At 72.6% G+C, this 13,322-nt stretch overlaps 1 protein-coding gene across 1 annotated transcript in view; it reads right to left on the reverse strand.

Moving 5' to 3' along the window:
- The window catches only part of RARRES1 (retinoic acid receptor responder 1), a 38,209-nt gene extending 27,081 nt beyond the window's left edge, over positions 1-11,128 (reverse strand). The window contains exons 1-3 of the mRNA XM_038570208.1: positions 11,012-11,128; positions 9,967-10,293; positions 560-622 (exon numbers count right to left, since the gene is read on the reverse strand). Of these exons, the coding sequence (XP_038426136.1) occupies positions 560-622; positions 9,967-10,293; positions 11,012-11,128 (507 nt within the window). The remainder of the gene's footprint in view (positions 1-559; positions 623-9,966; positions 10,294-11,011) is intronic.
- Between the last annotated feature and the right edge of the window lie 2,194 nt (positions 11,129-13,322).

The following is a 13,322-nucleotide window of genomic DNA, read 5'->3' on the forward strand; positions in this document are numbered from 1 at the left end:
CCTGCTCGGAAGACGAGTCGTGACGTGCGCTGCAGACCACGTGGTTCCGGCCTCGAGGCGGGAGGGCGCTCGCTGCACGCCGGGCGCCAAGGTGACGCGACGCTGACGTCAGGCCTGCACTCGGGAGGAGGCTGCTCCCCGTGAATACGAGCCACAGCTTCTCACCCCGCCCCGCGGGCCGGGCCCTGAGCTCACGTCGGCCCGACGCCCCGGCCCTGGCTCCACGCTGACTCCGTGCCTCCCAGGAACCTTCGAGATCACGGCTGGATCTGGATCCGAGGGGAGGGCGGGGACGTCGTGGAACAGGGCCGGCTCGAGGGCGTTTGTGAGGGCGTTTGTGCGCGTTGCGGTGTAGACGCGCTGCGGGGGGGGGGGGGGCCGCGCCTTCGCCTCCGGGCGGGGCCTCCTGCTGCTCCCGCCTGCGGGCCCATCGCCGGGTGTGGAGCTCGCGGTCGCCGGGGCCGCCGCCGGGGCAGCTCCACGCTTCCACGCCCCGCGCCCTCCACCCGACACCCCCGTACCCCGGGCGCCGGCCCTCGGGGACCCCGCGGCCGCTCACCTCGGGGCCGTAGCGCTCGGCCGTGAACTCCAGGTCCACCCGGCAGGTCCTCCGCGCGTCAACCTGCAACAGAGACGCGGCCTCAGCGGCAGCACGTGGCCGCCCGCAGGCCCCAGGCGGTCCTGTCGAGGATCCTCTTCATTCCCGAGACGCACAGACGGGCGGGGCCGGGCGGAGGGAGCGGGCGCCCCGCGGGACTCGATCCCGGGACCCGGGCTGCCCCCTGGGCGCAGGCGGCCGCCCCAGAATCCGTGACCTTTTACCAGGAGAAAAGGTGGCAAAGCCTGGTCCGCCCGAGCCTCCCGCTCGCTAGCGACACACCCCTCAGGAAGGGCCCAGGAAGGGAAGCGGTCGGGGGGCGCCCTTGCCGGGGGGGGGGGGGGGGGGGTGCTCACGGGGAAGGGGCGCCACGGTGTGCGGGGAGCAAACTACGGGCCTCGGGTGGGGGGCAGAAGGGTGGAGGAGGCCGCCCTGGGGGGAGGCTGTGAGGGGAGGCCCTGAGGGGGAGGCCGTGAGGGGAGGCCGTGAGGGGAGGCCGTGAGGAGGGGGGCCATGAGGGGGAGGCCGTGAGGGGAGGCCGTGAGGAGGGGGGCCATGAGGGGGAGGCCGTGAGGGAGGGGCCGTGAGGGGGAGGCCGTGGGGGGGGGCCGTGAGGGGGAGGCCGTGGGGGGGAGGCCGTGAGGGGGAGGCCGTGGGGGGGGGGGCCTTGAGGAGGAGGCCTTGACGGGGAGGCCGTGAGGGGGAGGCCGTGAGGGGGAGGCCGTGAGGGGGAGGCCGTGGGGGGGGGGCCTTGAGGAGGAGGCCTTGAGGGGGAGGCCGTGAGGGGGAGGCCGTGAGGGGGAGGCCGTGGGGGGGGGGCCTTGAGGAGGAGGCCTTGACGGGGAGGCCGTGAGGGGGAGGCCGTGAGGGGGAGGCCGTGAGGGGGAGGCCGTGGGGGGGGGGCCTTGAGGAGGAGGCCTTGAGGGGGAGGCCGTGAGAGGAGGCCGTGAGGGGGAGGCCGTGAGGGAGGGGCCGTGACGGGAGGGGGGGGCCCTGGGGGGAGGCCGTGAGGGGGGGCCGTGAGGGGGAGGCCGTGGGGGGGGGGGGCCTTGAGGAGGAGGCCTTGAGGGGGAGGCCGTGAGGGGGAGGCCGGGAGGGGGAGGCCGTGAGGGGGAGGCCGTGGGGGGGGGGCCTTGAGGAGGAGGCCTTGACGGGGAGGCCGTGAGGGGGAGGCCGTGAGGGGGAGGCCGTGAGGGGGAGGCCGTGGGGGGGGGGGCCTTGAGGAGGAGGCCTTGAGGGGGAGGCCGTGAGAGGAGGCCGTGAGGGGGAGGCCGTGAGGGAGGGGCCGTGACGGGAGGGGGGGGCCCTGGGGGGAGGCCGTGAGGGGGGGCCGTGAGGGGGAGGCCGTCGGGCGGAGCGGGGCGGGGGCGCGGGGCCGGGCCGGGGCGAGGAGGGCGGCAGCTACGGCCGAGGTAGGCTGAGGGCGCCGGGCTCCGCGGGGGCGTCCTCGGCCCGGGGCTGACGGCGGGGTCCGGGAGCGGCCCCCCCTCCCCCACACGAGGACGGTCCAGGGGGAAGGCGCCGGGGTGCAGCGGGCCGGAGCCGAGCGCCGAGGGCCGCCACCGCGTCAGGGACGGTCCTTGCAGCCCGCGCAGACCGTGTGGCCCTCGGGACACCGGGCGGCTGGTTCAAGTCCGTCAGGGCGTTTGCGGGTCCGAGGCCCGACGTTTCCGGAAGGACACGGCGCCGCACGCACAGGGCGGGGGCTCCCGGGCACCGCCCCGCCACCGCCCCGCCACCGCCCGGGGCCTCGCTGCCGTCCTCCCGTCCTCCCGTCCCCCCCGAGGGCGGCTGGTTCTGGCCCGAGCAGCACTGGGCCTTCTGTCCTTGGCTGCGCCTCCTCGTCGGGTGTCCGGATGCCGCCCGGGCCTCCCCGAGGGCCTCCCCCAGGGCCCCGGCTGGTGAGCGCGGCCGCGGCGACCCGGGAGCTGGGGCGCGTGGAGGCTCCAGGCCCAGCCTCTGGGAGGGGACGTCGAGGCCCAGCCAGGGGCGGCCGCAGGGGGGGCAGGATGGTGGGCGGCGGGGGGAGGCCTGCGAGGGGGCCTGGGGGGCGGGGGGGGGCAGGGCTGCAGGGTCCAGGAGGTCGGGCTCCCCGCGGCCCTCGACGGCAGACCCCGCCCCCGGCCACGGCCCTGCGCCCCGGGCTCACCTGCCGCCCCACACGGCCGTGCTCGGGCGACACCCCGGGGAGCGGCTGCGTGGCCGCGGGCTCACGGGCCCCCGGCACCCCGCGCCCCCAGCCCGCCGCGCGGACCTGCGAGCTGAGCGGCCGGAGGACCAGGAGGACGCCCGGAGCGGGCTGGAGGCCGGCGGTGTCCGCCCCGGGGGTCGGGGGCAGGTCAAACGCGTCTGCTCGCCTCGGGCACGAACGAGCCGCCTCCCCCGCGGCCTCCCCCGCGGCCTCCCTCGCGGCCCCCCTCGGGCGCCCCCGTCCTGCGGCCCAGCGCGACCCCGGGACGATCCGACCGCGGCCGGCGCGGCTCACGCGGCGTTTTGCAGACCGAGCTGCCCCCGCCCGGCCGCACCCGAAGCAGCCGCCAGCGTCGGCGGAACCTCGCGGGGCCTCTGCGAGCGGTTCGGCCGCGGACGGCGGCGCCGGGCGAAGCAGAAGTCCCGGAAGGAGCCGCGGACGGAAGACAGACGAACGGCCGGGATGCAGCGGTGGTGCCCGCTCGGCTCAGTCCCTGGGACCCGGAGCCCACGGGCGGGGTTTAGAGAGAGAAAGTGGGGCCCCTGGGGGCGCAGCGGGTCAGGGCGCGACCCCGGGGTCCTGGGTTCGAGTCCCACCCGGGCTCCCTGCATGGAGCCTGCTCCTCCCTCTGCCCGTGTCTCTGTCTCTCTCTCTCTCTCTGCACCTCTATGAATAAGCAAACAAAATCTTTAAAAAAAAAAAGTAAAAGTGTTCAGTCTAAAGGGACTCAGCACGGACGTCCTCACTCCGCGTCCTAAACTCAGGCCTTTACTTCCCCAGTTGGTGGGATTAGGTCCGAGGAGCCTGGTAAACAATCCCGCGTGCTGGGGAATCTGCAAGGTCTGCTCCCGGCCGGAGCCACAGCCCCACGGCCACGGCCACGCGAACCCGGGGATCCCTCGGGCCCACGTTCTCTTCTGCAAGCGCTCGCTCCGCTTCCGGGAACGGCGTCCACAGGCCTGTCTCCCCAGGGAAGGAGCGTCCGGGAGCCGCGGGGGACCCCCTGACCCCTCCGATGCCGGCCCCACGCGGCCCGGGGCTCCCGCGGCCGGGCAGGGACACCGCCAGGCCCGGGGCCAGCTTCCTGGGCGGCGGCTCCAAGGTCCCCGACCCGGGCCCGCGGGGGGACGGGTCAGCCGGAGATGTCGGGCTGTCGGGCTGCGACCCGGACCGCGCAGAACCCGCGCTTCCCACGGCGGCACCTCAGCCTCTGCTCTTTGCTAAGATTTTATTTATTCCTGAGGGACCCAGAGACAGGGGCGGAGACCCAGGCGGGGGCAGCAGCAGGCGCGATGCGGCCTCGACCCGGGACGGGGACCCGCAGCCCCGCAGCCCCGGCCCCGCTGCTCAGCGTCCAAGGGCGCCCCTCCCGCGCCTCGGGCTCCGCGGGGCCTTCCTCCGGGGACGTCAGGCCCTGACCCAGCGGCCGCGGGGCACGGTTTCCAGGGGCCCCGAGTGCAGCTGCGGGGGTCAGGACGTCGGCCCCCGGCTCTGGCGACACGGGCACCCGGAAGCCAAGGCGGGAGGCCGGGGGGAGCCCTGCGGAGCAGAGCACGAGCCCTGCAGGGAGCGAGGCGCGGGCGGGCGGGGCCGGTGCAGACTGAGCTCCCGGTGGGCCCCGCCGCTGCAGCGCCCTGGGGCGCCCCCAGAGCCCCCCGCACGCCCGTCTTGGGCCCGCGGTCGGGATCCCGCTGGGCTCGGGGACTCTGCTGCCGCGGCCCGGGCTGAGCCGGCAGGGGCGGGAGCGGCCGGCGGCTGAGTGGGAGCCGAGGACGTGGCCGTCGAGGCCCGCGGCCTGCCCGGGCTCAGCGGGAGCGGACCGGACGTGCGGGGCCACAGGGTCCCCGGCACCCAGATCAGGGCCCGGGGCGCAGGCCCACCCTGTGCGGGGGAGCAGCCCGACCCGGGGCACCGCGGCCACACCTGAGGCGGCAGCGCACGCGGGGTCCTGGGGCGTCCACGCCTGCCCCGTCCCCGTCCCCGTCCCCGTCCCCGTCGCGGGAGCTGCTCTGCCACGGAAAGACGTTACACCGGGGGCGGCGGTGCCCAGCGGCTGGGGGCGGCCGCTTCCAGCTCGGGTCAGGGTCGCGGGGCCGCGGGGTCGCAGCCGCATCAGGGTTGGTGGCGGGCGGTGGGCTTGAGCACGGAGCCCCCCGTCCCCCCCACTCATGCACACTTTCTAAAATAGATGAGTAAATAAAGGCTTTATAAAGAATAAAAATACAGTTTAAGGAAGAAGTTAGAGCCGCCCGCTGCGAGGCCACCCCAGGTCCGGGCCCCCCCGCTCTCCGGGCACGGGCGTGACTCCTGCAGGTGGGCCCAGGAGCTTGAGCGGCAGGCGGGAGGGGAGGGACGGGACGGAGGGTCTCACCGAGGCCTAACAGCCCTGACGCTGCTGGGACGTGGTGGGGAAGGGGCCCCAGGAAGCCCCGCACCCCGAGGCGGTGCCCACGACCTGGAGCTCGGGAGAGGAAACCGCCTCTGGGGAAATGCAGGGCAGCTGGGCCTCTCCTAGGCTGGGACAGCACCGCCCCGTGGCCTTGGCCCCTGTGGCCTTGGCGGGCAGCAGCGGGTGGGGGGCAGGGGAAGGGGGAGCTGCAACGGGCAGGGCGGGGAGGGAATCCCACGGGGTGGGGGGGGAGAGTCCCACAAGGGGGGAGCCAGGGGGAGCTGGGGGGGCAGTCGGGAGTGGGGGGAGCAGGGGGTAGGGGCAGCCGGAGAGCTGGGGGGAGCAGGGTGGGGGGAAGTCGGGTGAGGGGAGGGGGGCGGGGGGGGGGAAGGGGGTGTGGAGGCAGCAGGGGGAGCTGGGGTCGGCTCCACACAGCAGGCATCTGTGGCAGGGCGTGGCTGGGGACAGGCCATCGGATTTCCCTACAGGCCAGGCCAGTGGCCCCGCGCAGGTGGGAGAGTGGGAGAGCGGCCCCTTAGGGGCGGTCCGGTAGGGCAGGGCCGGGCCGGGCCAGGGGCGGGAGGACCCGGGATGCAGCGGCCGAGCCCCATGGGCTCCGCGCGGAGCAGATCATCCACGGGACGAAGGACGGTGACCACCAGACAGGCCGGGCCGTGGGGTCTCAGGAGACCCTGCAGGGAGACAGCAGGGCGCAGAGCGCGGCAAAGCCCACACAGCTAGGGGTCCCCACCTGAGAGGAAAGGGCTGCGGCGTGACCCCGGGCTCCCCTCTACCTCCGCGGGAGGCCAGATCCCCACGGCCCTGCCAGCCCTGGAGGTGGCTGACCCAGTGTTGGTTCTGCTGCTTCCAGGGCCCTATGCTGGGGGGGGGGGGTGTCCCCTGGGGAGTGGCAGAAGCAAGCGGCAGCTGCGCTGCCAAGGGGGGCACCCGGCCGCAGGGCACCCACCACCAGGGAGCTGTGATCACACGTCGCCCGGCTAGGAGGCCTCCTTGGCCACACGTTTATCACCAGGTGCTCAGAAGCAGTCCTACTTCCCAGCTCATCTGGGCGCAGCTGGCGTGGGTGACAGGCCCGGCGCCAGGAGGCCTGACTTTGCCATCGGGGCCAGGTGGCCCTTTCCCAACCCACGCCAGACCTGCAGCCAGAGCCTGCAGACCAGCTGGATGCTGTGGGGGAGGGCGGGGGGGGGGCCCGGGGTGCACCCGTGGGGGAGGGTGGGTGGGGACCCCGGTACACCTGTGGGGGAGGGTGGGTGGGGACCCCGGTGCACCTGTGGGGGAGGGTGGGTGGGGACAATGGATGCACCTGTGGGGGAGGGGGGAGGGGGACCCTGGTGCACCTGTGGGGGAGGGTGGGTGGGGACAATGGATGCACCTGTGGGGGAGGGGGGAGGGGGACCCCGGTGCACCTGTGGGGGAGGGTGGGTGGGGACCCCAATGCACCTGTGGGGGAGTGGGAGGGGACCCCTGTGACCTGTGGGGGAGGGTGGGTGGGGACACCGGTGCACCTGTGGGGGAGAGTGGGTGGGGACGTGGGGGGGAGGGAGAGGACCCCCAGTGCACCTGTGCCTTCTCAGCACAAGCAAGGCCCACGAGGGTGGGAGGGCGTGTATCTGTGCCCGTGCTGTGGGGACCTTATGCTTCCTCCCCAAGGCCCCGGGAAGGCCCCAGAAACGCCAGGTTCATCCTGCAAATCACCCGTGTTTTGTGACGCGGTAACAGCAGCGAGGAGGCTTCCTCCAGCGAACTAAGGATTGGGAAGCCACAGGGAAGGTTCCCGTAGTAAAGCGCTGTCCTGAGTGCCCGCGGCCCAGCCATGCACGAGGGCAGCTGCCCACAGCCCAGAGCGTGGGCCCCGGCGCTGGCCTGAGCCAGAAGCCCGGGTTTTGCTCACAGACTCGCTCGTGCCCGCTACCCCGACCACCTAATTGCCAACCAACTGTCACAGGCGCCCTGAAGAGTGGGAGCAGAAGCAGCCGATCACGCTCCAGACTCCAAGTGCTCCCCGAAATCACAGATGATCCCCACTGGAAGAGCTGCCGGGGGTGACGGCGAAATGGCCTTGTCCGTCCACCCCACTAACACTCACAGGATGTCAGCGTAAGCACTCGGGGTGTGGGCGAAACCTCCGTGTCCCGAACACACGAGCCAGGAAGTGCGGGGGTGATCCCGTGGGTGACCAAGCCGCAGGGCGGCCCCCTCCCGGCCGGGGGACCCCGTGGGAGGCCTGGCCTGGCGTGGGCTGCACGGGGCGCAGGGACGGCAGCCTGTGGGGGGTGGGGGCCGGTGGGCGACCCAGGGCCGTGGGTGCCAGCCTGCCCGGCGGGCCACGACCCTGTGCCACGGGCCACCCCTGCTTGTGGGGGAGCCGGAGAAGGGGTGGCACCAGGGGCCGGGCACCGTGAGCTCTCCGAGCTCTCCCTGCACCTAGCGAGCCACCCCGAGCTCATGGGGCCTCTGGGCCGCTCGGATTTCTTCTGGAAGGTTGGCCCCACTTCCTACCGTGGCGCCGCTGGACTTCACCACAAGACGGCGACAGCGTTCCCGAGGTGGGACCGAGGACCCGCGTGGATCGGGTCAGGAAGCCTTGCGGCTCCCAGGCCGGAGCCGCGCTCCTCCCGCCGCCTCGCTCATAACCGCGGATCCGAGAGCGTCTCCCGAGCAGCCCACTCCCACTCACGTCCACACCGCGCTCCACGCGGCTTGTTAGAAACCAAGCAGCTCCCCGCAAGGTCCCCGCAAGCTGCGGAACGGGCTTCCTCGGGCCACTCACTCTGCCTGGCCTGGCCTGCAGGGGGGTGTCCCCGGGGGGTGAGGATGGGGGTGTGGGGGGGCTCCCCGCGGCCGCACCTGCCCCCGGGCCCAGGCACCGCTCACCCTGGAGTCGTGGCACGAGGCACGGGACCCTGGGTACAGCCGAGCCCTCCCCCTGGGAGGTGCCACCTTCCACCTCTGTCACAACCGTCACAACCGGGCCTGTGCTTGTCCGGGAAGCGGAAACTCCTGCGGCCACTGGGCCTAAGGCTCCGCAGGGCGGCGTCTGCGCCCCTGGCCCAGGTGCCCCGGCCCACACGCCTCGGCGGGACATATCTCAACGGGGCTGCCGCCGACCCACCCCAAGGAGGACCAGGGCCGCGGTCGCACGGAGCGATGCTCAGGGTCGCCCTCAGTGGAGCAGCAACTCCCGTCGCGGATTTCCCGGCCGCTCCCTCCCCCATCTCCTAGACTCTTAAAGACGCGAGGCGCGGCGGGCAGGGCGCGATCCTCTCTGTTCCAAATGAGGAAACAGGCAGAGAAGACCCGGCCCCGGGGCTCACGGAGGCAGAGCAGGGGTGCAGTCTGAGCTCCTACGACCCCCCTCTTACTCCAGCCGCCCCTGCGGGGCCTGTGCCACCCCGAGGACCCCGACGGGTCACGGCCACAAGACACCCCCGTCCCGGCCTGCCTTGGTCACCTGTAAAAGTGGGCCCCATTCAGGGGGATGTTTGAGGATGGCACGGCCCTGGGGAAAACTCTCTGAATTCCTGGGAAACCCTGAAACCACTTTACTCCCCAGAGAGTCGAGGCCCCGAAAGTCAGCGAGCTCTCTCCGGGCTCCTCGGTTGGAAGTACTCATACCCCCTTTCAGAAACAGGTCAACCGAACGACACGGGAAGGTGACCTTTCCCGGAGTCACGCCCTGCTTCCTGGCCTATTCGCCCCTCCCCAGGCATAGGGGCCTCTGATTTATGATTTACTGCCCCCCCCTTTTTTGCTCAAAGGAAGAATGCCCTTAAAATTCAGGAACGCTACACTATGACACATGAAGGACGCTCGCTCAGCCCTTCTGGAAAGGAAGGGGAATTTTTACTTAACTCACGTGGGTTCTGGGAGCTTGTTTGGTGAAAGATGCCAACTACTGAGCTTTCTCCCAAGGAGGTGACTAAATGCATCGAAAAGCAAAGTGCTGCTGGGTTTTTCGTGGTCTTGGAAGGAAGAAAAGAGTTCCTGGGAATTGAGAGCCGGGCTTCCCGCAGGGGGGCTCACTCCGGGGGCAGCCGGGGAGCAAACCGCCCGGCCCTCTGCGCTCCCCGCCGGCCCGCTCCTCCCGCAACTAGTGAGGCTGACCCCCCCCCCCAGACAACAAGGATCCTTAAAACGGGGGGCAGGGGAGGTTGGCTTTTTCTAGGAAAGATTTTGATTTCATCGCTCAATAAGTGTGACCACCTCGGGTACCGGGGAGAACCTCTGAGGGCCACAGGCTGCGCTTCCGGAGGCCTCCGACCCCCGTGCGACCCTGACCCAACGTCCCGGCGCCACCTGGCAAGAGCCTACGGTCTACACTCGCTTCTAGATTCTCCGAGGCCGAGTCTGCGGGCTTTGTGGGCTCTCTGCGGCCTCCGGGCAAGAGCGTCGCCGCTTTGGGGGGCGGCGGGCGGGGACCCGGTGGGGTCCGGGCGGGGTCGGGGGGGGGGGACCCGGCGGGGGACCGGCGCGGCTGCAGGCGCACAGCCTGAGGTCCCCAGGGCCCGCCCGCAGCCCGCCCGCAGCCCGCCGCCTTCCCGCCCCCTGGGTTCGCGGCCGCCGGGTCCGGCGTCCGAGGGCCCCCCCCGCGCACCAGCTCCCCCCCCCGGCACCCCGAGGCCCCCGCGCACCACCTCCCCCTGCGCCCCGAGGCCCCCCACATCCCCGCGCACGTCGGCGGAGGGCCCGGCACCGGGTCGCGGGATCCGGCCGCGGAGGGGCGCCGCCCTGGGGCTGGGCCGCGGGTCCCCCGCCCGCACTCACCGCGGCGCGGCCCCGCAGCACGGCCGCCAGCACCCGCAGCCCGCTGGGCGAGCCCGCGCGGAAGTTGAGGAAGTGCAGGGCCGCGCGCGCCGCCTGCCGCAGCAGCCCGGGCGGGGGGGCCCCGGGGACCCCCGGCGACCCCGGCCCCGGCCCCGGCCCCGGCCCCGGCCCCGCCGCCTGCAGCCCGGGCACCGCCAGACACAGCGCCAGCGCCAGCGCCAGCAGCAGGGCGGAGGGCCGCGGGACCCCGGGGCGGGGCGCGGGCGGCGTGGACGCGGCGGGCGGCGTGGACGCGGCGCTCCACCGACCCGGCTCCCTCCCCGCCGCCTGCGCCGGCGCTCGCGGAAATAAGGCGGCGGCGGGCCCGCCCCTGCCCGCCCCTGCCCGCCCCTGCCCGCCGCCCCCGGTCACCCCCGCCCCTCCCCTTCCTTGCCCCCGGGTCCCCCCGCCGCCCCGCCGCCCCGCCCCTCCGCTCCCGGGTCCCCCCCCGCCCCCCGCTGCTGCCCTCCCCTCCCCCATGCCCCCCGGGTCCCCCCGCAGCCCCGCCCCTGCCCGCCGCCCCCGGTCCCCCCCCACGCCCCTCCCTGCCCTATCCCCGGTCCCCGGGTCCCCCCGCCGCCGCTGCCCTGCCCTCCCCTCCCCCATGCCCCCCGCGTCCCCTCGCCGCCCCGCCCCTGCCCTCCTCCCAGGGTCCCCCTCCCCTCCCCTCCCCTCCGCCCCCGGGTCCCCGCCGCCCTTCCCCTCCCCTCTCCTTCCCTGCCCTCCCCTCCCCTCCCCTCCGCCCCCGGGTCCCCCCCCCCCGCCCTCCCGCTGGCCGGGGACCCGCCCCCTGAATCCCGCCCAGCTCAGCACGGGGCAGTTACCGACGTAGACGACTTGAACAGGATGTGGGGATGTGGGGACGGTGTGGGGAGGATGTGGGGGTGTGGGGACTCCGCTAGAGCAGGTGAGAAGCGCAGGAAGGGAGACGAAGGCCGACCGGGGGCCTGCCGTGCCCTCAGCTGCCCCTCCTGGAGCGGCCCGTCCCGGTCCCCGCAGATCCCACAACTCGGGGCTGAGCCAGCGCCGAAGGGGACCCCTCCGCGGGGACGCGCCTCCACGGGGACCCCTCCACGGGGCGGGCCAGCGGGGTCCCCCAGGCTGGACAAGCGTCAGCCGGCATCTGGCCTTCTCTAGGAAAGCGGGGTCGGGAGGAGGGGAGACCCTGCGGAGGAGGAGTCCCTTAGGGACTCGGACCCACAGGGGCGATGGAAAGGCCGGAGCTCTCCCCATCGGTGCCTCGGTTTACCTCTCCGGCCGCAGCTGGGGGCGGGCCCCAGGGGATCCCAGTCCGGCGCCGAGGCCGCGGCCTCCCAGGGCCCCTTCCAGAGCAGGGCCCCACTTTCGGGGTGCGGGTGGCCGGTGAGGAGCCCCGTCTCTGTGGACCGGGTGTGCGCGCCCTGATGAGCCTGGCGCGGCCTTTTGTTTCCCCCCAGTCACCTGGACGGGACAGTCGGCGCCCGGAGCGAAGCGACACTGTCCTCGACTTACAGACTGTGATGTAAAGGGAACCGCAGGTTGGGGCCGTTTCCATTTTCCGAGCAAAGGATGTTCCAGTAAAGCTTCAGATCGTGAAGCTTATTCTTTCCTGTTTGAGAAGATGCCAGATTGCTGAGTGGAGTGTCCTAAGGTCGCCCCTGCCCCCAGTAATACTTACAATTTCATGTGCTTCGGAAAAAATCCCCAGGAATTGTCAATATTTGCGACCGCGAGCTCCCTAGGGACCGATTAGGAAGCGCCGTTGAGGACACGGGCCTTCAGCGGAGGGCGCCGGGCGGGCCGGGGGTCGGTTCCTGCCGCACCTGCCGCACCTGCCGCACCTGCCGCACCTGCCGCACCTGCCCGCCCGCAGCGCTCGCCCTGCCCCGACTCCGTCCCACACGCCCGGGACGCGCCGCGCGAAGAGCGAGACACGCTGCTGCTACGCGGCCGCCCGGCGGGCAGGGGTGCTGGGGCCTCGCTGCGCCCATGGGCCCGACGGAGCCGCGTCCTTAGCGGGCCTGCAGGGGGCGCCGGCGGGAGGGCGCCGCGCGGGGACCCTGAGGTGCGCGGGCTCAGGTGCGGGGCCGCCCGACGCGCTGGGAGGGCTGCGACGGCCGCGGGGCGGGGGGGCGGGAGCCCAGGGACGCGCACCTGTGCCCAGGGCCGCGGGGGGGGGGGGGAGCCCAGACACGCGCACCCGTTCGCACCCAGCCCCCGACTAGCAGGCAGGGCGCCGGGAGCCCGCGGTAGGAGCCCCACCCCCGGAGTAGCAGAGCGGGTCAGGCTGCGGGCTGGGGGCGGTGGGGGCCGTGGGGTCGGGCGCCCCGCCCAGGGCTCGGGCCTGAGAGGTGGGAGGAAGGACTTGCGCCCCGCTGGGCAGCCCCCGCCCGGCCTCTCCCTGTGAGCCTCTCCCTGAGGGTCGGGGGCGCCCCGTGACCACAGGGGAGCGGCCCGGGGGCGGGGTGGGGGCTGCGGGTCCTGCTGGTCTCCTGGACCGTGTCCGGCCCGGCCCGACGGCAGGAGGCCCCGCAAGCAGCACACATGGCCTCAGTACCTGACATTTTACCTTAGTATTGTTATTGTTTATTCCAGGACTTCTTTTTTAAATCTAAGTTGCATTTTTAAAATTTATTTTTATGTTATTTGGGGGTTTAAAAAAAATCCAAACCAAGAAAAGGTTCATGGTTTCATTCTTCTGCCCATTATCTGCATTAAGTGAGGCCAGTGAACACCTGGGGTTGGACAAATGCAGTGGGGCTGGCGCTTTTCCTCGGGAGTGAAGCAGTGCAGCAGCGGGGACAGGCCTGACGGCTCTGGATCATCAGGGCCACTCCGGGCCCCTTGGGTCTGGCTGGGGGGCCCGGATCCTTTCCTCTTTGGGGGCCCCGCTCCGGGCTGTGGCCACCGGGCCGGGGCGGCCGGGGTGCGCTTGGGCAGCTGGAGCTCCCGTGGCGGGTGGTGGCCGGAGCAGGTCCACGGCCTCGCCCGAGTGGTAGGACAGGCAGGTGCGGTGACCTCACGGTGCCCAGCCGTGGCGGGCGGGAGCATCTGGGGCAGCACCCACGCCGACCGCCACGGTGATTACCAGGCAGGGCCCCACTGAGTCACAAGCCCTTTTCTGTGCCACTGAGTCTGCGAGGGCGGCCACGACAAAGTGCCCCACGCCAGCGGCTCAGAGGGCGGGAGGCAGTTCTCAGGGTCCCAAAGCTACGAGGCGGCGACAGAGGTATGGGCAGGGTCGGTATCGTCCTGGCCACCTCCTCTGTGTCTTCACGCGGCCCCTGCTCGCTCTGTCGTCTGTGTGCCCTAATCACCTCTTTTTCAAGGGACCCCAG

The sequence above is a fragment of the Canis lupus genome, chromosome 23 (assembly GCF_011100685.1).
Source record: "Canis lupus familiaris isolate Mischka breed German Shepherd chromosome 23, alternate assembly UU_Cfam_GSD_1.0, whole genome shotgun sequence".
In the NCBI taxonomy this organism is placed as follows: domain Eukaryota; kingdom Metazoa; phylum Chordata; class Mammalia; order Carnivora; family Canidae; genus Canis; species Canis lupus.